Below are 25,985 nucleotides of genomic sequence, written 5' to 3'. Positions count from 1 at the left end.
TGTTGTTGGCATAGCTCTGAGTAACAAAGCATTAGCTGTCTCACTGGACCCACAGCCTGGCTGGCCTGAGGTGTGGCTGAAGGAATCAAGTGTCCCCTGGGTTCCACTGAGCAGTATGAGAATGAAGATGATAGAGGTGTTCTCTGTATCCCCAGCCAAGGTGGAAGTCCTGCCCAGCTAGGGTGAGTGGCTCCTGTCCTGGAAGCAGGAGGCCACAGGGCTCAGGATGGTGATGAGGTTGGAGACGGCCAGGAGGTTCCTCCAGCACACAGCCTCAGAGGTCATCCAGTCCCCCCTTTCCCCAAGGTTGGCCAGCATGCCGTAGGTGCAACATGGGGAAGAAGGACCCTGCCAGGCTTCCCTGGAACACGCTGGCCTACAAATCGGGGTCCTCGTGGCTACACACAACGCCCGCGTCTTCCTGGTGACCGCAGTTGTGCGTGCCCACGCCGGCGTGTGTACACTCCAGCAGGCTGTGCTCACTGCCTGCACAGCGCACATCGTCCAGCAAGATGGGCAGTGAGCGGCCCTCACCAAACTCTGCGCGCTTGCTGGCCCGCACGGCATGTGCAAAGCCCAGCTGGCGACACACTACGGCGGCAGCCTTGACATCCCACGCGTCGTCGCACACGGTGCCCCAGCGTCCGCCCACGAACACCTCCACACGCCCACGGCCAGGGCTCAGGCCTGCAGGCCGCACAAGGCGCACCACGCCATTGGAGGGTGCTGGACCAGCCGTGCTGGGCCGTCCCCGCCGCCTCCCGCTGCCCCTCCGGCCTCCTGGCCGCCTAGTGGGCCGTGCTGGGCGCGAGGTCTGCGTGCGCGGGGCCTCAGTGGGGCGGCTGCGGCGGGGCGCCTTGGTGGCCGTGCGCATAGTGGGCCGCGGGGTGCTCTCCATCCTCCGGATGAACTCTGCACAGAGGAAGAGCCTGCTGTCAGAGGGAACCATCACCCCATGCTGCTCTCCAGACAATGCAGGGAGCACAGACTCCAGGGAAAGATGTGCTTGACGTGCCGTCCGCTCAAACCCTGAAGATGGGGTGCCACTGGGGATCCCAGCAGTGTATCCAGGGTGACCCTGAACCCAGAAGATGCCAGTCTGCAGCTGGGTGCCAGGAGCCTCTGTAGTCACTGGGCAAATACTCCTGGCATCTGCTTTGAGCCAGTCTGCTGCTTCTTGCTACCCAGGAGCCCAGCCCTCCTGGGAATCCCCAGGTTGGAGGGGGAGACAAACCCTGACACATATGCTCAGGAGCATAAAGGAAGAGCAGGAATGTCTGGGAGGGCTTCCAGGCGCATATCCCCTTTCTTTTTTTTTTTTTTTTTTTTTGAGACAGAGCCTCAAGCTGTCCCCCTGGGTAGAGTGCCATGGCATTACAGCTCACAGCAACCTCCAACTCCTGGGCTCAAGCGAGTCTCCTGCCTCCGCCTCCCAAGTAGCTGGGACCACAGGCGCCCGCCACAACGCCCGGCCATTTTTTGGTTGCAGCCGTCATTGTTGTTTGGCGGGTCCAGGCTGGGGATTCGAACCCGCCACCTTAGGTGTACGTGGCTGGCGCCCTAGCCAGTTGAGCTATAGGCGCCGAGCCGCATATCCCCTTTCTACTCCTTGGTTTTAAAGGTGAAGAAGCTGGGGCCCAAAGATGAATAAAAAATGCTGAGGTGTAAAGCGGCCAGTGATCAGCAGAATGGGAACCAGACCCACACAGGGACCCCTTGGTTAGGGTTAGTCTCTTTCCTGCTGGCTCCCTGGCTGCTGGCCCTGCCATCCATCACAGCAGGTGAGATGGGAGTGCCCTGGGTGTGTGGCTGAGGGGGAGGGAGGGAGAGTAGGGGTAGGATCCAGGATCTTCCCCTCCCCAGTAACTGAGTAGTCTGGAATTCAACCTTCCCCTGAGGGCTGTCACAGAAGTTGGTCCCAAAGCCTGGATTGCCCTGTATTAGGTAGGCCTGGGCACAGCGGGTACAGGGATCTGAGGGGTGAGTCCCTCTGTCCCTTCAGGATGTGAGGGCACACTTGCCTAAGTGTACCCTCACTGTGCATCAGACCCTGTGCTGTGCCCAGCCCTACCTAATACAGGGCAATCCAGGCTCTGGGACCAACCTGTGTGACAGCCCTCAGGGGAAGGTTGAACTGCAGACTACTCAGTTACTGGGGAGGGGAGATCCTGGAGCCATAGGCCCAAACCACTTTAATCTCCCCATGTCCCTTAACTTAGCCAATCTCATTCTGAAAACTACTGAGATGGGGGCTGAGAAAGGGTCTCTCGGAACAAGACCAAGTGTAAGCCAGGGCTGTGAGCGCTGAGACATGCACCCATTCCACCCACAGGAAGGGTATCCAGCTTCTCTGGCTTCCCTGCTTCTCTTCCCCTGCTGCACTCCTGTTGCGCCCCCCCCCTTGCCCCCCATTGCTGGTGAGTGTGTGCCACCTCTCCTCATCTCTCCAGGCTCCAACTCCACAACTCTAGGTGGGTCCCACAGGACCCGTTGCACACTCTGTCACAGGGCCTGGGACACTAAATGACTTCTCTGTCTGTCCTACCCAGGGCAGGGCCTGGTCTAACTTCTCTCTGTGGCTCCAGCATCCAGCACAGAGCTGGTAACTAACAAAAGCACCAGAAACTGCAAAATGAGAGAGTGAAAAACACACCAAGCCCCAAAACAATTGCAACCAGAACTAATTTCCAAAAACACCAAGTTCCTCCCTTCCCCCAGCCTCCTACTGTCCTGGGCATGCCCACCTCAGGGCTGTGCACCCCCACTCTATCAGGGACCCAGCTCCCCTAGCCTATCTGCTCCCCCATGCCCAGTCCAACTGGCAACATGCCAGACTTGCTGGTCTGCTGAAATATTTCCTCTAGCCTACAAAGTGGTTTTTTAAATTTTGAACTGATTGCCAAAACTTCAAATTTGGAGAATGTATGTAATGAGAAGGTAAAGACCACAGCTGTGTTGCTCAGCAAGGCACACATGTGGTTACTGAATGAATGGATGGTTTCCTACTTTTCTTAAGAATCAGAAGATAGCAACACTGGGTCCTTATTCTTAGCTAACTTGGACCCAGTGCAACAGCTTCCTCCCCCTGGACAGTCTTCCAGACCCCTTAGACAGTCTTTTGTAGGCTTGCTGGCCCCTCACTCCTCTCTCTTTACCAAGCTTGACAAAGTGAAAACATCTCATAGAAGGCCCAGCCCAAATGCCACCCTCTCACTCAAGTAACTCTTTCCAAACTCCCTTGCTTAAACACAGATAAACCTCTGTCTCTCTCGGTCCCTCCCAAGAACTCTGAGCATACCTTGCCTGGCACCAGGTATTTCTTTCTTTGCTGTGTTCCTTCTCAGCCTGCAGCCCCTTAGGGACACCCACCCATGGCTTGGGACCTGGTTTAAGGAGTTGTGGCCAGTGAAGCAGGACCCACTTTAGTTAAACTTCCATCCACTTTAACATAGTATCTGACGTGTGCCAGGCACAGTGCTGGGCACAGGGCCAGGCATCTGGCTGGAGGAGCAGCAAGGGTGAGCTGCAGGAGCCCTCTCCCCATCCCCAGCATCTCCACTGGTAGGCACTTACTTTCTTTAGGCACAAAGTGGACGAGGCGGCTCTTCACCTTCACCTGAGCAGGATGGATCTGACACTTGCCGGGTGGTGCCCGTCTGCCAAGGACACACAGGAGGTCATGAGTCCCACCTTGAGAGCCCACCCTAGTGTATCTCCCTGACATCTGCCCTTCCCCTGCAGTGAGGGAGGAGAGTGGTCAGGCAGGTGTAGACAGGAACAATAGCAACAGGAGGCTATTCAGAGACCTCATAACATATGGCCCACAGCATTTCTCTTTCCCCCAGGATTCTAAGGGCTCAACCCTAGGACACAAACCCCCTATAACAGCCTGCCAGAGCCTACTTAGCCTCTGCCTGAGTGGCACCAGGGCTGGCGGCTTACTCATTCTTGAGCCATTTCTAATTCAGAGCATGGCCTCTGTCCTTGGGGTATGATCAAATGCCAGGCTCTCTACTTGCCCAGCCTGCCAGTCTGACTCCTCTAACTACTGCCTATTCCTGCCCCCTTCCTCACTCACCATCTCCAGTGATTTTGAGGAGGGTCTCTCTCTGCCCCTCTGCTTGCTGGATTTCTGGTTATGAGAATCTGAGAAATTTCTCTGTCTCAAGGGCCAGGGAAAGGTCAAATCAACTTAAAGGATGAGGCAGGGGCCGGGGCTGAGAGGAGGGATGGGGGCCGTTGGCATGAGTTTGAGGAGTCTGAGAACAGTGCCAGGGCTGTGAATTGGGTCTCCTTTGACATCACTAAAGGGCATTCCATTTTAATTAGGTTTTGGCTGTGGATTTGTGATCTTTGAATAGGGCCAACCCTATTCTGAGACTGACCCATATGGGTCCACTTCGGTAGGGTTCCAGTAGGACTCTGTTAGCATGAGGTGGGAAGCCTAAAAGGTGAAGCAGCCATGTGACACACAGAAGCCTCCTGACATGCTTGGCAAAAGAAGGAAACTAAGGAGGGACACAACCTTTGTCCCTAGAGGCTGCAGAAACATAACCAGGCCCACACAATTGTCAAAGCTGGAGGAAGAGTGGAGGTTTGTTTACTCTGACTTCCAGGGAATGTCTACATTCTCCAGAAAGACCTGGCAAGAGGTTTGTTCCTTCAGGAAATTATGTAAAAAATCCTTGTTATGCAAAAGGGTAGGAGAGACACCCCCACATGTCAAATAATATATCTGTGCTTTAAAACACAAAGTGTGGTAAACATGGAAAATCTGAGAAGCTATCCTACACTGGAGGACACTAAGGAGATATGATGATTAAATGAAATATGGGGCTCGGCACCTGTAGCTCAGCGGCTAGGGCACCAGCCACATACACCGGAGCTGGCAGGTTTGAATCCAGCCCAGGCCTGCCAAACAATGACAATTACAACCAAAAATAACCGGGCATTGTGGCGGGCACCTGTAGTCCCAGCTACTTGGGAGGCTGAGGCAAGAGAATCACTTAAGCCCAGGAGTTTGAGGTTGCTGTGAGCTGTGATGCCACGGATTTCTACCAGGGCAACAGCTTGAGACACTGACTCAAAAAAAAAAAAAAAGATAATATGGGATCCTGGAATAGAACATCTAGAAAAGTCCTTTTAAAAAGTGTGGTATTTAATTTATAGTAATATGCTAATATTAGCTAATTAGTCTTGACAAGTGTATTGGGATAATGTAAGATGTTAATAATAGAGGACACAGGGTGGGGGTATATGGGAAACTCGGTACTATCTTTGCAATTTATCTGTAAATTTAAAACTATTCTAAAAGTTTAAAACATATATACATGTTTTGGGGTATTTTTTGCAGTTTTTGGCCAGGGCCGGGTTTGAACCCACCACCTCCGGCATATGGGGCCGGCGCCCTGCTCCTCTGAGCCACAGACACTGCCCCAACATATATATATATATACATTTTAAGATGGAGTCTTAACTCTGTTGTTTAGGCTGGAGTGCTGTGGCATCATCATAGCTCACTGCAACCTCAAACTCCTGGGCTCAAGGGATCCTCCTGTCTCATCCTCCCAAGTAGCTGGGACTATAAGGCACACACCACAATACCCACTAATTTTTAGTAGAGACAGCTTCTCTCTCTTGCTTAGACTGGTCTTGAACACCTGGGCTCATGGGATAATCCTGGTCTTGGCCTCCCTGAGTGCTAGGATTACAGGTGTGAGCCACTGTGCCTGGCCAAAAGAAATTTTTTAAGTACAACAAGTATTTCAGGATTTTTCTAAACCTATTGTGTCTTAAAGTTTGGAGTAACTAAACATATTAGGGGATCTCCCAGGGTCTGCCAACGGTGAGCAGATTCTTAGAGTGCAACCTCAAGCTTTGTGTTGGAGGTGAGCACTAGCTGTCTTCATTCCAGGGTGCTGAACAGAAGTACAGGCTGGTGAGAAAACCCTCAGAGAAGCAAATAACTAAAGGCTGGGAAGATGCTTAAGAAAGATGATCATTTGTTCATTCATCACACATTTCCAAGTCTCTGCTCTGTGCCATTCCTGGTGGTGAGGGCTGACTTTGCAGGGATACAGCCTTAGCCCTGGAGACCATCAGAGCAGCTGGGAGATAGTTGTACAGCTTAGAGACTACAAGCCTGGTTTGTGAGAGCTGAGAGAGGGGTAGACAGGGGCCTGGACAGAAAGTGGATTAGGGAAGGCACTTAGCAGTAGCTAAGGGACTAAGGCAGGACTCTGGAACCAGCTACCTTTGACTTTTGCTGGGGCCTGGGCCCATGACTTCCTATCCTTATGTTCATTTCTGTCCCTGTGAAACGGGCAGCTGAGAAGTCAATGAATGAGTTATGCATGGAAGGAGTCAGAATACCACCTAACACAGAGTTAGTGGCCTTACACCTACAAGCAGAGATGAAAGCAGAGTAGAGTACTGTGTTCTAGCCAGTAGTCAATGGTGGTCTCCCCAGGGCAGGATCAGGGCAGAGGGACACATAGGCTTCAGGGAGTCTGGGAGGCAGCTGGGAGGCCAGTGAGGGACTGGAGGTACAAGGAGAAGACAGATGCAGGGGAAGGGGCCAGTAAGCAAGCTTAGTCAAGCCTCTGCTCATCACTCATCAGCTATAGTTGGTGGCTTCTGCTCTGTACCATCTGAATAGTGCTAATGGTGAGCCAGCTCTGAATCCTGCTTCTACCCTCATCAGTAGCTACTCACTTCTCTCTGGGCCTTAGTTTTCTTGTCTGAAAAACGGGGCTATTAATAATACCTGCTGAGCCAGCCCAGTGGCTTGCGCCTGTAATCCCAGTACTTTGGGAGGTAGAGATGGACGGATTGCTTGAGCTGACAAGTTTGAGACCAGCCTTAACAAGAGTTAAGAGTTTAGAGACCTTGTCTCTAAAACTAGCTAGGCATTGTGGTGGGTACCTGTAGTCCCAGCTACTTGGGAGGCTGAAACTAGAGAATAGGTTGAGCCCAGAAGTTTGAGGTTGCTGTGAGCTATGACGACACAGCACTCTACTCTGATTATTTCTAGTAGAGACAAAGTCTATTTTGAGACTGTCTCAAAAAAAAAAAAAGCAACCTCAGGGAGAGGGAAAACAAGGTAACAGAGGTGTCCTGGCAGACAACGGGAGCTCAGTCAACGTCTGGACAGACAGGACTCACCTGGAGGGATCGATCACTTTGTAGACGACCCCGCGTGCAGCTGTGGCACTTGGCACGCCTGTCGACATGAAGTAAAGCTCCCCTTTGGATAATGAACAAGGCAATCAGTGAGAACCCTACAGGGGTGGGCTGGGAAATCAGGAAGGAGGCAAGACTGGAGGTCAGAGCCTGTGTGAGTCCAGGCAGAGCCATACACCCAGGATGCCACATTCCAGAGGCCCTGGGGCATGAGGCTGCCTCCCCCAGCTTCATTTCTAGTCCTGGGGCTTGATACCTAGAATGGCCTGACTCCTCACCTTTGAGTTGCTGGGAATAGGGTTGACTTAGGATCCTCAGGGCAACTGAGGGCTGAGGCAGGGCTGGCTGAGAGAGTATTCCAGGTTCTGTCTACCCACCCAGGCTCTGACGTGATGTACAATTTTGCATCCTTCCTGGTACCCAGCCCACCCCAGTTCCTGCCTAGGTTTCTGGCCCCGCATCACACACCTCTGAGCAAAAATGAGGATGCACAGCCCCACTCCCCCACTGACTGCTTCCTGGGTGACCTGAGGGCACACTCAGCTGTCTGATCTTTAGCTTCCTCGTGTTTAAAATGGGTACGTCCATGGAGCTGTTACAGGATTAAAGAGCACAGAGTAAGTGCTCAGTATTAGCTACTAATGTTTTTGTCATCTTCCGGCACCTCCCAGGCAGGGCAGAAAGTGCATGGTCAGGAGTGTGAATCTCAGCCCCTCCACCTGGCTCATGTGATCTCTAGCGGCTTTGAGATGGCTCCACTCTGAGCTTCAGTTTCCTCCATCTCTCAGAGCTGCAGTGAAAATGCAACCAGCGTTCTGAGCACCTAGCACTGTCGTGTTCTTAGGAAAAGTTTCAGAATGCTCTCTGGGAATCTTAGCTCTCTCTGCTTTTCACATCCCAATCATGTCCCAGACCCCTGCTGCCAAAGGCACCATCCAGAAAATAGATCTCCTTATGTTCATCTTTCAGATGAGAAAACAGAGGCTCAGTGAGGTCAAGTGACTTGTCCAAAGTCACACAATAGTGAATGGTTAAGCCAGACCTAGAACTCACGGAAGTCTGCTGTTCAACCCCACACTAATATAGGATGCTTGGTGGCTGGGAGCACAGACGAGTCACAAGTGGCTTGATGTGAGGACTCAGCCATGCAAATACTTCTGTTCTTGTAAAAGGATAGCAGAGAGCTCCCCTAGGGCTGGGGACAGGGTGGGTGCCTCCCCAAGGAGAGGCTGAGACAGACCGCTTGGTAAGAGCATGGAGAAAGGCATGTCCCTGAGGGCTGCAGGTGCTACAGGTGCATCAGGGAGGGCTGCTTAGTGGTGGCATCTGAGAAATGCCAGGGAACTCAGGAAATTCCACAAAAGGAAGAAACTTGAGGGGCAACTTATGTAACTGGGGTAGATGCAGCTGTGACAGGGCTGAAGGATAAGGAAAGCAGACACTGAGTGGTCAGTGACTCCTGAGTGCCCCCCCAAGCATTAGCTCCACTAGGGAGGTGAGGGAAGGGGTATAGACCCATAAGGTGATGATGCAACCTGCAGGAGTTAGAGTAACCTGGCAAGATGGACTGGTAGGAGGAGGATTCTCTCCTACCAGAGAGTCCATAGGCATAGGCCCAGATTTTCTGTGCTTCCTTGGGCCATTCACTTCATTCTCTGGGCATCTTTCTGGAAAAAGCCCTGGGAAAAGGCCAGGCTCCCCTCTAGCCATGCAGCCCTTGTGCCTCCTTGGAGAAACTCCCTACATGCACCTCTCTCTTGGGCTGGAACACCCTTCTCCATCCTCTTCACCTGGCTGACCAACCTTAACGCCTTGCTCTGGGAGGCAGGGGCCAGGCTGGGCATAGTGCCCCACTGCATAACTGGACGTGTATAGTCAGCCTTGTTTCCCCATCAGTAGAATAATAGGGTTGGACCCCCAAGGCCCCTGATTGCTGAGAGCTGTGGCCTCTAACCCCATGCACACACAGGGAGCCCCCACAACTGCTTAAGCCCCCTTAGACAACTGCTGCCTAAGCTGCCCAGGCCTACACTGTCCTCTTGGTCTCTGTGGTGCGGACAGCCCCAGGAGCACACCTAGGCCAGCAGAGATTATTGCTTTGCAATTTACCAGAGAGTCAGCAGCTGGAGCAGGAAAAGGCTTGTTTGCAATGACCCCAGTGGCCCTTGCTTTCCAGCAGGTGCCCCACCAAGGCTGTACCTACACTGCCTGTTTCATAGGTGCCTCCTCCTGGTTTTCCATACTCCAGTTACTCAGAAGGCTGAGGAGCTGCACTTTCCTTCCAAGCCCTGCATCTATTCCATTCCCTTCTTCCAAAACACCATTAACCTCCTACTGACCAAAAGAAAGGGCTTTCAAGGGCCCAGTAAGCTAGGGGATGGCAGTGGGGGCTGGGGCTGCCCCTTTGGAAATCCAGATTCTGTGGTTCAACAAAAGTTTCCCAGATTTGGTCCTGGGGGGCTGTAGGCACTGGGCCCTGCAGGGAATACCCCTCCAAAGGCCCGAGTGAGTGTTGCCTAGCAACCCCAATAAGCATCCATCAGGGCCCACAGGGAGCCCCTCAGCTTTTGTCTGATAACAATCCTGGGACTTAGGACAAAGGCAGGAGGCTGGAGCAGGATCCAAGCTCCTTGGCCCCTCTTCCTCTCCCTTCCCCCTCTGCCCCTTGCATTGAAAACACAAGTGCCTGAATGCAGGACCCACTAACCAGTAAGATGACTGTGTCCACTCACTTTGAAATAATTGTGCGGCTTCATTTAATGCCACAAATACATTTGCCATCTGGAACCCAGGGCCACTGGAAGCCTCTGAGGAGGCTCTCTTCCCCCACTTGTCTGCCTTTCCACCATTCCAGATCCTTCCAGATCTGGCTAACTGCTGTAGAGTCTTATGCATGTTATTGCTCTAACCTTCACAGCAAGCCTAGGGTGAAGGGATGAGGGGGTCACTATTCCCAAATCCCAGATGAGGAAATAGAAGCAGAGAGAGGTGAAGACTTGCCCACAGATCCACAAACAAGGTCTTAAGCCCACTAAACACCTTCCTCCCCAGCACGAAGGTAAATTCAGGCCTGAAACTCCACCCAGAACATTAGAGGCCAGAAGGATACACACGCATACACTGGGAGCCCAGATGGACAGGTCTTAGGAGTGCTCACCCGCCTCATCTTCTGCAAAGGAGATGATGTGTGGGTAGTAGTTGTTGATGAGGCCTGGAAATGCACAGGTCTGGCCACGGCCCATGCATATTTCACTGTACTGCCACTGGCCTGTCCCTGGTTTCTCTCGGAGGGACATCAGACGCCTGCAAAGGAAGATAAGCTGTGAGTTTTCCCCCACCAGGGGAACACACCCAACAATCCATCCACTCACCTACTTCTCCATGCAACCCAGACCATACATAATTTGAAGGGTTCAGGGCAAAATGAGTTTGCAGGGTCAGATGCAAAATGAGTGCACAGGGTCACCTGATCAAAAATTATTGAGAATTTTAAGATGGTAACCATAGAGCATTAGATCAAGTGTGGGCCTTTATAATCATGGGCCCTGTGTGATTGCACAAGTTGCACATTCATGAAGCTAGCTTTGTGTGAAACCTCTACTGAACACCTCCCAGAGAGATGCAGAAAATGAACAAGAAAGACCGGCCTGGTTACTGCTGCCTCAGTGCAATCCCCTCACCGGCCAGCAGAGGTCCCAGCACTTTCAAGAGCTGACTTCTGTTTCAGACCTAGCCAACCAAGGCTGGTGCCTGGGAGTTTGCACCTACTTTGGTGTTACCTCCATTTCAGATCACAAGCTGGAGTTAAGACATCTTTGAAATATGTTAATTTTGCCCCTTACCCCTTTTCCGCTTGGCTGTCACCCACTGATACTTCCAGGTCCTGCTTAGACATCCCTTCCTCTGTGAAGCCCTCCTTGACTGTCTGCCAGCTGGGCTTCCCAGCACAGTGGCCCTCAGGTTATACTACAGTGGACAGAGGATGGGTCTGTCTCCCTGAGTCAGGTGTGAAGTGCTCTTCACCCCTGTCATCCTCACCCTGGCAGAGGGGGCTTGGGAAATATTGGCAAAATTAATTGAATTTCTAGAGTCTGAAGACTTAGGCACCCTGGGAGGACAGATGGGAAAAGGAGAATCAGGAGTAAAAACAGGCTTTATCTAGACCCATTTTCCAGACATGAAAGCTGAAGAGGAAAGGGCAGATCTGGGAGAAGGAACCAACATTTGGGAGCCCAGGTCAGTGTTCTCGCTCCGCTCCAGGCTGCAGACTGAATACAAGGTCAATGAGCCTCTGAGAGGTGACCATTTCTCCCTCCCTCCCCACATCCACCTACCCCCTCATGTGTCCTTATTTCCTCTCTTGGCTGTCCTCTGGGGAAGGGTGTGTGGGAATAATAAAGAGCCACCACGTATTGAGTATGTACTAGATTCTGAGTACTGCATATGTATTAACCAATTCAGTCCTCAAAACAACCCTAGGAGGTAGAGTATGATCAAATCCATTTTGCAGATAAGAAAACTGACAACGAGGAAAGGTGAAGTAACTGACTCAAGGTCACTCAGCCAGTAGGTGGGCCAGGATTCATCCCCTCCCCATCTCAGCCTTGTACCAGGCTCATGTCTTCCCTGGGCTTCTCTGGTCCTCAGCTTTCTCTTCTATACAGTGGGTCAACAAAGGGTCTTGAGGCTCCATAAGCTCCCCTGGGGTCAGGGCCTGACTCACAGCAGGCTCAGGAGGTATGTTTTCTCCCTGCCACAAAACCTGTTTGTGATGTGACACACACACACCCTCTGCAGGGGTCCTCAAACTTTTTAAACAGGGGGCCAGTTCACTGTCCCTCAGACCATTGGAGGGCCGGACTGCAGGCCCTGGGTTGAGTTAGCTGCTAAGCAGGACAGGCAGCGGTGGCAAAAACACCAGGCTGGCTGGATAAATGTCCTCAGTGGGCTGCATGTGGCCTGTGGGTCGTAGTTTGAGGACCCCTACAAAGGGTCTCACTGGGAGGAGGTGGCACTACCCCAGAGCATAAGGCCAGCAGCAAGGTACCACTGGCCACAATGGTTAGCCCCACCGCCCCCATCTCCCCTTTCCTCAGCAGGAAGAGCTCAAGCCACTGCCCTGTCTGGGCTTCCTTTTCCCAACATGTGCTGAGGGAGCTTGGACCAATGCTCCCTGCAGCCCTGGCTGGGGCTGGGGTCACCATCAGTTGGTGCAGTGTCAGGTCTGGCTTCCCTAGGAGCAGGGTGTCTCTGAGTATTCAGGAAATTGTTCACGTACTGCTGTCCTGCCCATCAGAACTATTGTCAGGCCCAGAGACCATGACTCTCAGGAGGGAGGAGAAGCCTGCAGGACCTGCACTTAAGCAAGTCCAGTTTTTAACGCTAGTAATGTCTCTGTCAGGTGGTACCTGACCCAGCGGTATCAGGAGACAATGAGGCAGCTTAGGGTATTTGCCCCACTCCTGGGAATCCTGTTAGAGTAGCCGTGCATGTCCCCCCCCCACACACACACAGAGAGACACACACACACACTCATTTTTACCACAGTCCCAGGGACCCAGGGGCAGCCAGGGCAGTGGGTCACTCACCCGCTCATGAAATCACCAAAAATGTAGAGGCCATTCAGGTTGGGGTATTCACAGCCCCGGTACACATAGCCTCCCGTGACCGACTTGCCCATCTTGTGTGGGTACGCGAAGATAGGCAGCACATCGTCTGCAAAGGGAGCGGAAAACCAAATGAACCTACAGAGCCGGGGTTACCCGATAGTTGAATTAATTCTTGGGCGTGGGCAATAGGTCCCCTCCTCCGCAACAAAGCATTCAGGGCAGCCTTGGGTCCTGTGGGACAAGGGGACCTGACGTTACTCAGAGGGCCCAAGGGGACCGTCACAGAGGGAAGAAAGTGCACACAGGTGTTATGGCGAATATGGCGAAGTGGAAAGCGTATTTGTAGGGGTGCCAGTGGGAGAAAGGAACAAAGAGGAATTCAGGAGCGATGCCTGGAGGCGTCCGAGGTGCAGGGAGGTTGGGGGGAGGAGGCGCTGGTGCACGGCCTGCGGGATGGGGGATGGCTCCAAGATGTTGGGGTACCCGGGAAGGGATGGGGGCGCAGGCGATCCCCGAGAGAGGCGATGGCACGCAGCCCCTGGGGCAGTGGTGGGGGGCGGATCTGGGATCAGGGTCCCCGGGGCGTGGGCGGTCACCGAGGGAGGCGTTGGCGCACAGCTTGCGGTCGTAGCACTCGAAGCCCTCGCGGGCGCGCCAGCCATAATTGCGGCCGCGCTCCACCAGGTCCACCTCCTCGAACTTGTTCTGGCCCACGTCGCCACAGAAGAGGCGCCCGCGGCCCGCTCCGGACACCGGGTCACCGCGGTCGAAGGAGCAGCGCCACATATTGCGCACGCCCAGAGCGTAGACCTCCGGCCGCGCGGCGGGGTCGCCCACAAACGGGTTGTCGGGCGGGATGTGGTACAGCGGGCCGCGCTCGTTGCGGTCCACGTCGATGCGCAGCACCTTGCCCAGCAGCGCTGACCTGTGGGCAGGCAGGAGAGCAAACCGGATTGGGGTCGCCCTGTGCCAGGCTTATCGCAGCGCGTGCAGACCTAGGTGCACCGGGCTGACAGCTGTGCCAGAGCAAGCCTTGGCTATGGGGCCCCGGGTTCCAATCCTCCTCAGCTACTTGCCAGCCTGGTAACCTCATTCATTCATTCAACATTTATCAGGCATTTTACTGTGTGTCAGGCCGTGGCAAGCATTGGACACAAAATCATTTTTTGCTCGATTCATCCCCACATCAACATTTTAGGTAGGTGAGTACTATTATGATCCCTACTTTACAGATGGAGCAGCTGAGCTCAGAAAAGGCAAATACCATGCCCAGTCGCCATACCTCTAGGAAATGGCAGGGCTGGAATCCAGCCCAAGTAGCCTGGCTCCAGAAACCCAAGGTCTTTACTACTACACTCTCTGGAACCTCAGTGTCCTTAACTGTCATATTAGAGTGGCCCCACTTAGTCCTGCAGGATTGTGCCATAGGGTAAAAATTCCACTAGAAAAATGACTAGTGCTTACGGCTTTCTTCTAATACCCAGCACAGTGACCAGCACATAGCAGGTAAACACTGTTTGCTGAGTCAGTGACTGGGTAACTGCAAAGTCAAATGCACTGAACAGAGTACATGTGAGGGCTGCAAGAAGGGGAGAGAGCACAGGGCTGTATCTCTAACCATGCAGCAAAAGTAAGACATGATGAGATGAGAAAAATCTGCAACGTGCTTGAAGACAACACTACAGAAGGGAACGCTGCCTTTTCATCCATGATTTTTAATTTTTATTTTTGTAGAGATGGAGTCTCACTCTGTGGCCCAGGATGGAGTGAAGTGATAGCATGATGATAACTTACTGCAGCCTCAAACTCCTGGGCTCAAGTGATCCTCTTGCCTCAGCCTCCTGAATAACTGAGACAACATGCATGTGCTGCTACGCCCAGCTCATTGTTTTATTTTTATTTGTCACAGAGATAGGATCTTGCTATATTGCCCAGGCTGGTCTCAAACTCCTGGCCTTAAGCAATCCTCCTGTCCCGCCTCCCATCCCAAAGTGCTGGGGTTACTGGTGAGCCACCATGCCTGGCCTCATCCATGATTTTTGACGCACTTTCTTAATGTATAATTTTTCCTCTCACTGTTAGCATTCGGGCACACTCCCTCCAGACTATATTCAGGGCAGGGCTGATAGTTTGAGCAGTTAACATATCACTGTCACGTAGCATTAATACTCAAGAGTTTCAGTTATGAGTAGGTATAGCTAACACGTGTCCTCCTTAATGATGATAAAATGCTCCCACTCCATAGATGCCTCATGGTTAATCCCCTTTTACTGGCCGTGAATTCCTCTCTACACTCCAGCCTACTCAACTCCGTGCTCAGGCCACATCCTGAGCCCACGCACTACACACCAGGCTTCAGCACATCAGTGAGAAAAACTCATAACAGGAAAACGATGTTTTTAAGCTTTGCCCAATTATCCACATATCCTTAATTTCTATTTTCTCAGCTTCATTTCTAAACATATCCCAAACATGAGAAAGCTGGGATGATTCTTACACCGTCACATATAAAAGCACAAGTCACAAATTGTGAGCACTTTAATTACTGTAATCAACATTATACTCGCTATTTTTACTTTCTGGGCTGAGGATGGTTTTGTCATTTTGGCTAAGGGAATGGAGGAGGCTGACTTGAGACCCCTGAATATTCTTGTTTATACTCACAAAACTCTACATGTGTGTGTGGTGTGTGTGTGTAAGGAATGCAACAAGCTCTTTTAAACTCATTTGCTCAAGCTAGGAAGTGGGTAAAAGAGAGCAGGACTGACCTTCAACATCTGTGTCTTCATGAGTGACTCACATGCTAGCACTACACTGCTCCAACCAGCACACACTCCCCATTTGGTCTGGGGAGCTCCCCTCCCCTTTTTCTAGTGGGGCTCCAGTGGGGGTGGGATGACCCTTAGAAAAAATCCTAGCTTCCCAGAGGCTAGGATCACTAATGTCCACTTATCAGACAGCTGTGACAAGCACCTTGGACACCATGATTACCTTTACTTCTCATGACAAGTTTCTCCATGGAGATGATTTTTTTCCCTCTGATAAGAATGAATGAGTGACTTGACTGGGGTACCCAGCAGGCTGCAAGCTGAGCTGGAACCCAAAGCTCTTTCTACTGCTCTACACTGCCTGGCTGAGGAACTACTCCCCTCTAGAAAAGCAGACAAGCCCAGGAGTATGTAAACCAACCCACCAGCCAACCAAATGCAGAACATACTTGTTTTGGGCATTTCCAAACTTTCCGAAGGGATCTCCGGCCATCCCGCCATCTCCAGTAAAGATGTAGAGGTAGCCATCATCCCCAAAGAGCAGCTGGCCCCCATTGTGGTTCGAGGCTGGTTCTTCAATCTCCAAAATTATCCTAAAGGAAGATAACACCCCCCTTCTCAGCCTTCTATGCATGAGCCGAAACACAAAACAAGATCCTAGCAATAAAACTCCCTCTCTTAGATGTTATTTCATAGAGGAAAAGACTTTTTATATTCTTACAGTGATTTTCACAAGGATCTGGTAGATAAGCTGGGCAGGGTCTCCCTGGAGGCTCAGAGAGGTTGAACAACTTGCTCAAGATCACACAGCCCATAGGTAGAAGAGCTGAGACTAGAACTCAAGTCTATTTTTTTTTCTATTGCTCTCTTTGGCCAGTACCTGCCCTGTTATGATTATGTGAAATTGTCAACCTAGTCACTGACACAACTGGCTTCTTCCCACATACCAGCTACTTATGCTGAGTATATTCTATATATTCCTTCATTTGTCATCTCCCACAACTTCCAGGGACAGTGGGCTGGGTGGTGTGGGTTATGCTCAGCTCCACACTCACCCCTCAGGAAGCTCCCTCATGCCACCGTGGGAAGCCTAACTCCCCAGTCAGCCATACTTCCCAGTCACGCAGCTTCCAGTTAGGGTTGGCGAGAGAAAGAGAGAAGCCATATTTCTCTGGTTTCTGGCTCTGCATCCAGAAGCAGTGGTTGCAGAGATAGGGGCAGTGGCTGGTGAATGTGGACTCCACTCAGTTTCCACCCAGATATCTCTGAACCGAGAGCTGCAAACACAACAGCACAAAAAAACTTCCCCTTTTGTTTCCCCTACCCAGCCACTGTTAACCTGAACAGGCATTTCATGCGGGGTGCTGCTACTCAAGCCCTAACAAGGCCAGGTGAGCCTACGTGCTGACATCTGGAGATTGTTTATTCTCTTCCAAGGCTACTGTCATAGATAAGTTGAGAAACTGGACTCCGTGGTACCGGTCAAGGACCCAGGACATTCTGTGCACCCAGTGAAGTGCTGACTAAGTACAAATTTAGTCTAGAATTAAAATGCTTTAAAGATAGAATCACTTGAGATAGGAAGATAATGTGTAACTTCGTGACCTATGAGGAGGAATATATTTAACATATACTACAATGAATAATAACATTGCTGATGCTCAGGTTTACTGTAAGAATAAAAAGTAACAAAGGGAAGGAGGAAGGCAGAGCTTCCTCTGCTGCTCTCAGAATCACTGGCTTTTCTATAAATAAAAGTGAAATTCTTGATTTCTCATCCGCTTCTCCATTGATTGACTTGGGTGACGGGCAGGTGGTCTCCTTGGTCTGGCAACAGTAGCAGCTCCTTGCAGTAACAAATCTTGAGCTAACTTAACTTTCCTCTTTTCCTTCTCCAGCTCTTCAATACCTTTGTAATCAAGTCTCTGCATCAAATTCTCTCTGGCTGAAATACTTAAGTTTTCTAGGATTGGTCACTGATTTATTAAACCCTTACTGATACAACTAGAAAAAACTGAGGCATAGAAAGTTCAAGTAACTTGAACTAGGACTCTGTTCATTCAAGGCCCAAGACTGGAAGCCTTTGCATCGTGAGGCCACAATGCACATAAGTTGGTAAGTGACACAGAGCCCCAAATTCTGGGTCCTTTGTGGAGAGAAAAGCTCAGATTGTCAGTCAGCCATCTCCCGCTGGGACCCCAGATCTGGGGAAGAGAGACTGACAGCTGATTCAGGCAAGAAGGACCTGATCCCTGGCTGCCCTGACGTAGCCATGTCTACTTCTCTCCCTGAGTAAGTCATGTTCTAGGCTTGTGCTTATGAGGTCCCCAGCGACCTCTGCTAAATACCTACACTGAAAAAGTTTCATCTGTACATTTTGTATTCCACATTTAGTCTTCATCAGGATCAATTTTAAAAGCCACAGCGGAAGACACATCCATTCTGTCCCTTCCTCTTCCCTCTGTGATGTCCATGGGATAAACTCAATCTCTCTTGGAGAACTGGTTGTACAGGCTCATATAAGAGCATGAGAATTATGCCTTCTCCTTTTGCTCTGGCTGCCAGGAAGCTCATAGTCAAAATTAATGCTGCATCATAAGATCCACATTAACCCCTAGAGCAGCAGCAGTTTTCAACCTGTGGGTCGCCACCCCTTTTTAACAATAAAAATACATTGCAGCATTAGGAAGGTTGAGAACCACTCCCTTAGAAACAGCATGTTTGATTCCTCCTCCTTTTTACACGTTCAATGTCAAGATTTTATCAAATACACGGTGTGCTGTCATTTGCCAATGTGCCCTCAGACCCAGTCCAGGCCCTCATCCTGCATCCTCTCTACTTTAGGGGGTCAGCTCTAATTCCTCCTGCCCAGCCCCAGTATGGTGCCAGCTTCCACTGGGTGGTCCCAGTCCTGGAATCCAGTGTTCTCACCTTCTCAGTTTGTCCTTCCATCTCCAGGGGTGTAGGCAGCTTCCTTCTGTTAAGCTCAGAGTTGCCTCCTGGCCCCAGGTTACTCGTCTATCATTTCTAACACCTGAGTAACTAATCCTAGTATCAAATTCTATTGAATTACTCAAAACAGGATTTATTTCCTATTGGACCTGGAATGATACATGTGCCCCTTGTGCTAGCCAGGTTAAACCCATTTTGAAAATAGCTGGGACATAAATAATATGCAGAGAGCTGGCTCTGTAGGCATTGAGAGGAGCAGAAGCCTGGGGGCAGGAAGGAGAGCAAATTGTCTGAGGCAGAGGATTCAGGTGGGGAAATAGTACAAGGTGGGGCTCCAGCGAGGCACCTCTGGGCCAGAGAAATGCACTTTGAGACAGACAGACCAGGGTTCCTGTTTGATGTTTCCTAGCTATGTGACATAACCCATCACTTCCCCTCTCTCAGTCTCCACTTCCTCATCTATAAATGGGAAAATAACAATAATCTTCTCAAGTTTTATGAGAACCCAATGAAATGAAGCATCTAAAATGCCTGTGATGGCTCGGCACCTGTGGCTCAAGTGGCTAAGGCGCCAGCCACATACCCCTAAGGTGTCAGGTTCAAATCCAGCCTGGGCCCCACCAAACAACACAACAATGATGGCTGCAACCAAAAAAATAGCCAGGCGTTGTGGTGGGTGCCTATGGTCTCAGCTACTTGGGAGGCTGAGGTAGGAGACTCGCTTGAGCCCAGGAGTTGGAGGTTGCTGTGAGTTGTGATGCCACAGCACTCTACCCAGGGGGATAGCTTGAGGCTCTGTCTCAAAATAAAATAAAATAAAATAAAATAAAATAAAATAAAATAAAATGCCTGTGACAAAAGAGTTGGTGGAGAAATGCTGGGCCCTTGCAGGCCAGATTAAGGGGTTTGAATGTGATCCTATGTGAGATCTGTTTTGTAAAACTGTCCTTCCCCAGCTCCACAGCAGGTAATTCAGTGCCCCCGCCATGCATGTTAAATAGTAATTTTTTCTTTCGAGACAAAGACTCTGTTGCTCTGGGTAGCGTGCCATGGTGGCATCACCTCAAACTCTTGGGTTCGAGCAATCCTTCTTGTCTCAGCCTCTCAATTAGCTGGGACTATAGGTGCCTGCCGCAATGCCTGGCTAATTTTTCTATTATTAGTAGAAATGGGGTCTTGCTCTTAGTCAAGCTTGTCTCAAACTCCTGAGCTCAAGTTATCCACCCACCTAGGCTGAGTGCTAGGATTACAGGTGTGGGCCACCTCACCCAGCCAAATATTTGCAATATTTAACAATGGGATACAAACTAATACAGTCACACCAGTGCACATGGGCACCTGCCCCCACCCAGGCCTGGGCCCCCCGGGGAAACCACCTCTCAGAGCCATGGTCCACGGTGTTCTCGTCGTCCTCGGAGACCCTGAACTCGCTGATGCGGATCCACTCATCGAAGCTGACTGCCACAGAGTAGTAGATGTAGAGCTTGCGGTTGTGCCGGAAGCGGGGGTGGAAGGCAATGCCCAGGAAGCCTCGCTCATCACCCTCCCACGGTGAGGTGAGTACGGCTCGGCTGATGTTCAGGAAGGGCTTCTCAAGCCGTGAGCGGTCAGGCAGATAGGCCCACACTAGCCCCACCTGCTCAGCTACAAAGAAGCGGTGGGTGCCATCCCTGGCGTGGACCATGGCCACGGGGTTGCGCAGCCCATTGGCCACTTCCTCCAGGCACAGCTGCAGGCAGCCCTTGGCATCAGCGGTCACACGGCCCAGATTCAAGTTGAGGTTCTCATTGACCAGCAGGTGCGGGAAGCAGTAGTCCTTGTCGTCCAGGGAAAGGTAGTGGCAGAACTTGGCACGGTTGCCTTCCAGTGCCCAGAGCATATGGTCAGGTGAGAGGTGGCGGAACAGGCCCCGACAAGTCTGCCACATGTCCAGGCAGTAGTCCTGGCAGAGCCCAGGCACCGTCCTCAGGGGTGTGGACGGGTCCTCAGCGTCATAGAGGTGGGCCGCATATGGAGAGCATTCCTGCAGAGACAGGAAAAGTCAGAGATGCTCCGTGGAGATGCTTCCCAGTTGGGTGGCTTTGGACAAGTCACCTCACCTCTCAGAAACTCAATCTGCTGCTCTGTAGAATGGGGACAATGCATCTGTCTATTACCCCACTCAGTCTCAACCCTAGCTTCACATGTCCTCAGCCTCCGTTCTCTTTCTCTTACCTTACTGTTGCTGCCAGAACAGATAACAACACAACAACTGAGAGAAATAACAATGGTAGTATCAGCAGCTACTCTTGAGCACCTACCATATGCTGGGAAGGGTCTGTTATTATCATGTCTCTGTCCCTACATCTGCATGATTTACTCAGTCACTTATTTGGGTCACTACTCAAAGCACACCTCCTTAGATCTTCCCTAACCATTCCATCCATCCCCCACACACACATTATCTTTTGGCCTACCACACTGTTTAAACACCAAAAAACAGGCACTCTCTGATCTGGCTGTGCCCATGGCTCTACCACCATCTCTGCCTCCTGCCCACCCTCCATTTCCTGATGCTGTCTGCCACCTCACACCTCTGAGCCTCAGTGTACACTGTTCAAGGCATGCCCTTCCTTTAGCTCTTCTGCGGCAGGCAGAATTCTCTTCATCCTTAAATAATAGTCATTGCTACTACAGAAACAGTAACAACAAATAATAACAGCTCCTGGGTTTGGACCCAGGCACCATGCTGAGTGCTCTATATGAATCTGCATTTCTTTCTTCCTATAGGCAACCACAGGAGGGAGGAATGTTCTTATTCCCATTCTACAGATGTGGAAACAGACACTCTGAGAAGAAAGGCACTAGCCCTAGGTCACGTGCCACAGAGTCCACAGGCTGTGATTTGAGCTGTCTGCCCAAGTCCACTGGCTGACTCCTAACCACCTATCCTAAACCCCAAAGCAGAGCTTATATCTTCCTGTACCCCACCCCTGGCCAAAGCAGAGCCCTGGCTCCCAGGCTGTATAAGGACCTCCCTCTGTTAGAGCCCCTGGCCTGTTGTGTGGGACTTATTTATATCTCTGTCTCATTCACGTGCCTGCCCTGCCCATGAGCTCATCAGGCTAAGGCCTGGTCTGACTCAGCTCTGGGCCCCCAGAGGCCTGGGGGATGTTCTCCCTCAGTAAGGGAGGTGCTAACAGCCACAGTCCCTCCCCTTCCTAGGAGGACCAGGCTACATTCTAAAAAGTTTTGGAAGGGATGGGGATGAAAAGGGTACATGGCAGGTATGGCAGGCTACCCTCTAGGCCAGAACCATTTACTCCTGTTACAAGACTGTGGCTTTGGTCCCACCACAGCCTATCCTCCTTGTCCCTTGGCTGCTGTGAGGCTGAATCTCACAGCCAAGGGCCACTTGGTGATATGTGCCTGGGGTCTCTGTCTCAGACCCCAATGAGTGGGCCAAAGGGCCAGGATGCAGACCTCAGCATACTGCTGTCTTTACTGCAGTTCCCTTTCAGCTTCATGTGGGCCAGGGAGGGGCTGTGTACACACATAACTCATTTCATCTTTCCAAGGTAGGGTCATTGTGACTCCTGTTTTTTAGATGAGAAGGAACTGAGGCTTCAAGAAGGTCACATGCCAAGAAGTAGTGAAACCAGGGCTCAAATCCAGCCCTCATGATGCCCAGACTTGTGCTCTTTCCAGATTAGTCAGCAACACTTCATCCAGCGAGTGTGTACTGGGCAGACTGTGTGCCAGGCATCATTCTCAGGTCCAGAGACATGATGGGGAGCAGGCAGACTTTTGGAAGTCACTCTGAGAGTCCTACTCACCAAAGCCCAGCCCAGAACCACAGAGGAGCCAGACTGGAGATGTCAACACCCAGCATCAGATCATTGCAGACACTTACACGTGGCCTATGTGCCCTTACTTATACACGATACAAACATACTGCCTGGACCAGGTTAGTGCCAAAGTAGGAAATGACCAGAGGGTAGAGTGAACAGCAGCCGCCAAGGAGGTTAAGCAGCAACCAGGCCTCATGGTGTTCAGTGACACAGGGGGAGGAACTGCCTGGGTCACTCAGTGCCAGGGCAGACAGCCAGCCCACTATACTGCCCCAACTGCAGTCACTGGAGTGCATGACTCATGATCCTAAGCCCATTGCTTACATCCACCACCCATTCTTTAGACAGACCAAGCCTTTGAATATGATGTTTTTTTCCACTAGATATTCTCTTCTCACCCTCCTCCTCATCTAACAAACTGTTCATGACTGAAGGTCAGTCTCCAAGGTCCTCTCTTATCCTCCATCTTTCCAGGGTCCTGACTGCCCCTCCTGGCCCTTGTGGATATTCCCATGGCACTCTGTGAATCTCAGACACACATTCCCTAGAGTGTGGGGTGGTGCCTGTGGCTCAAAGGGGTAGGGCGTCAGCCCCATATGCCAGAGCTAGTGGGTTCAAACCCAGCCCTGGCCAAAAACTGCAAAAATAAATTAAAAAAAAAAAAAACATTCCCTAGAGTGTACTTCTGTCACTTTGCAGGGTGAGCTCTCTACCTCTGCTGTTCTCTTGTCATCACCAGAGGTGGTTCAGCTGGTCTTCTTGGCTAGGACTTATCTCTTTCCATGTCTGTCCACTCAGACTGCAGGACCCTCTAGGGCAGGGAGTCCAGGGTCCAGCACACAATGGGGCTTCAAAGAGAGGCAGTATAGCAAAGTGGTTAGGAGAAGGGCTTCAGAGCCAGAGCATACACCCCCTCCCCGTGTGACCTTGGGCAGGCTCCTTTGCCTCTCTGTGCCGATATCCTCATCTACTGAAAAGGAAAGGAATCCCAATTTCAGAGTTGCTGCGAGGAATGAATCGAGACGATGCATGTATTTGTCTGTTAAGTGTTCAAATGGTATGAACTATCAAGATGCAACTCGATGTTTTTTCCTCCAGGACCCTTCCCTGACTTATGATATATCCTTTTTCCCTATGCCCCCATGGTGTTTGGTAACCCTTGGGGAACCTCTTGCACACTCTGGTGTTTGTCTGTCTCCTATATTGAACAAGGGGAGGCTAAGACTATGACTTGCCAACTGCCCCTGGGCCCATCCCCAGCACAGTGCTAACTCCTAACAGGCTCTAGAGAAGTACCTACTGAATAATGAGCCCACAGGGCACCTTTTGCACAGGCTGTCCTCAGAAACCATGCTCTGACGGCTTCAGGTTGTTAAAGAGATCACCCAGTCACCGGAGCAATTAGTTATGGCTTACACAACCCACACTGGGGCACCTCTTTCTTCCAGAAGACACAGGCATGTACCAGATGACAAGGGCAAAGCCCCAGGAAAGAGTGTCCTGCCCACCCCCAAACAGATGTGAAGGCCTGAATGCCATCATTGACTGAAACCTATAAATAAGGCACCTTGGCCACCTCCCCAGTAGAAATCGGGAGGCCTCAGACCCAGACTTGGCCTTGGCTGGCAGACAGCATAGTCCTCCAACCAGTGCACTCCGTGAGGCCCTGTTGGGGAATGGTAGCCCAGCCTTGGCCACCCTCTTCAAACTTACTCCAGACATGAGGTCACTCCCACAGACGCCAGGGCTGAGGGGCCTATGGCCACTCCACTGCTGGTTGCTCAAGGCCAGGCTGTCCTGGGAAGGTGTCCAAAAGAAGAAAGGCCAGGGGACAGCATCAGGATGGACCTTTCCCTTCCTCCTCCTAAGACTTGCCCACTTCGTTGCCCTGCCAAGCCTGGCACATAGTAAGTGCTCAAGAAACGAACGTGGCATAGATGCATGAACTCTCCTATGTGACTGAGGGCAGGGAGAACAAAGGGCTTGGTCCTGAGGAGCACCCAGGCTGGTGACGGAGGCGGACACTCAGTCAGACCAGTCCAGCTCCCTTGAGATGCAGTGTGGGAGCTCACCAGAGTCCACCAAAAGGAACACAGCACACCTTTTGGAGTGTTCTGGAGCTGCCCAGGGCCCCTCTCTTCATCCTCCTAGTTCCTCTGTCTTCCCAGCTGGATATCCCACTCATATCAGCACTGAGTGTTGTCCAAGTCCCCTTCTCAGCCACCACTGTGCTGTGTGACCTCTGGGAAAGTCCCTATCTGTCTCTGAGTCTTCCTTGAATGGGCCCGTTGCCCTCGGCCTTCCCAGGGCCGAGTAGCCAACAGGAGCCAAGGAAGCACTAGATGAGTCTAACTGCAAGCATTTGCTGAGCCCTTAATATGCGTCATTTAATCTGCCATGCAGATTAATGGCTTAAAGTTTGTCCCCATTTTAAAGATACTGTAACCGAAGTGCAGCAGTAGCCTGCTCAGGTCATGCAGCCGGGGAAGTGACACAGCCAGGGTCAAACCCCAGCATGTCTGACTCCAAGTCACCCTCCAGCCCCTCCCCGCACCACCTGCCCCCTGTGGCTGAGGCTGGGACACTGTCCTGGCCTTTAGGGCCCCTCCACTCCCAATCACTCTGCCCATATTCTGGGCCAGGGCAGCCCTGGGACTTCTGGATCTTGCCTTCCTTTCTGCATTCAGCCAGGCAGCATCTGCCCACCAGTGCTAGTCAGGCACTCAGGCATCCGACCCCACAGGAGGAAAACATCCCAGCACAGCAGAGTGGGAGCAGAAATGGGGCTCCACCCTCCCACATGGAGTTGCTTGGGGCAGGTAGAGGCATGGGGGACAGGGAAGTTCCGCCAAAGGGATGTGTTCAAATGGGCTGGAGAGAGCCTCTGCCAGGTGACAGCACCACCCCAGGGAGAGGGCTCAACACCAACAAAAGTGGGGACTGGAAGTGCCTAGGGCATCAGGGCTTCTCCTGTGGAGAAGTGTCCCCCTATACTCTTCTGCAAACCCACGCCTCACTGACCCTACCTCTAGGGGGCAGCGCAGAGCAGCACCAAGAGGGACAAAAGCCTTTCCACCCTGGTACCGGGACAAGGTAGGGTACTGGGAGCTCGATTCCGGGGATCACAGGGTAAAGCAGCTCCCAGTCCCTGAGGAAGTAATGACATCTGTCTGTCTTTACTGCCTCAAGAAGGGAAACAGGCCCCTGGATGGCCCAAGTTGCAAAGCAAATTAATGACAAAGCTAACAACCGTCCCGGGATGCCCTGCCTCCCAGTTGGAGCCTAAAGTTCCAGAGTCCGCTGCCCACTCCTGATCCCCGCCCCAATGGAGTCGATCTCCGCCCCAGTACCCGCCGGAGATGGCCGGCCACCTGCCCGGCCACGCCCGCCCGCGCCCCAGCCGCCCGCCGGCTCACCTGGCATAGCAGGTCTAGCGCATAGCCGGCGCATTTGGCCCACATAGCAGCGTCCACGCGGGCTGCCAGGGTGCCAAAGCGGCGGGCCAGCGTCGCGTCCTGCTCGGGATCGCAGCAGCCGAAGGCCGAGTACTGCGCGCAGAAACGCAGTGGCTGCGGCGGCCGGAAGGGCGGCCTGAAGTCCAGACACTGCGGGTGCGCGGCGGCCCGGAGCGCCCGCAGCGCCAA

At 51.9% G+C, this 25,985-nt stretch overlaps 1 protein-coding gene across 1 annotated transcript; it reads right to left on the bottom strand.

Moving 5' to 3' along the window:
- Positions 1–25,985, bottom strand: HHIPL1 (HHIP like 1). Its single transcript, XM_003787089.3, has 9 exons — positions 25,758–25,985; positions 19,888–20,534; positions 16,009–16,152; positions 13,388–13,716; positions 12,771–12,897; positions 10,340–10,485; positions 7,165–7,246; positions 3,574–3,656; positions 1–912 (listed from the first exon to the last, which is right to left on the bottom strand). The coding sequence occupies exons 1-9, from the start codon at positions 25,800–25,802 to the stop codon at positions 377–379; spliced, it is 2,139 nt and encodes a 712-aa protein (XP_003787137.2). The 5' UTR covers positions 25,803–25,985; the 3' UTR covers positions 1–376.

Source organism: Otolemur garnettii, unplaced genomic scaffold (genome assembly GCF_000181295.1).
Source record: "Otolemur garnettii isolate 467f Iridium unplaced genomic scaffold, OtoGar3 scaffold00020, whole genome shotgun sequence".
Lineage (NCBI taxonomy): Eukaryota > Metazoa > Chordata > Mammalia > Primates > Galagidae > Otolemur > Otolemur garnettii.
This window is presented reverse-complemented; position numbering and strand designations above follow the sequence as displayed.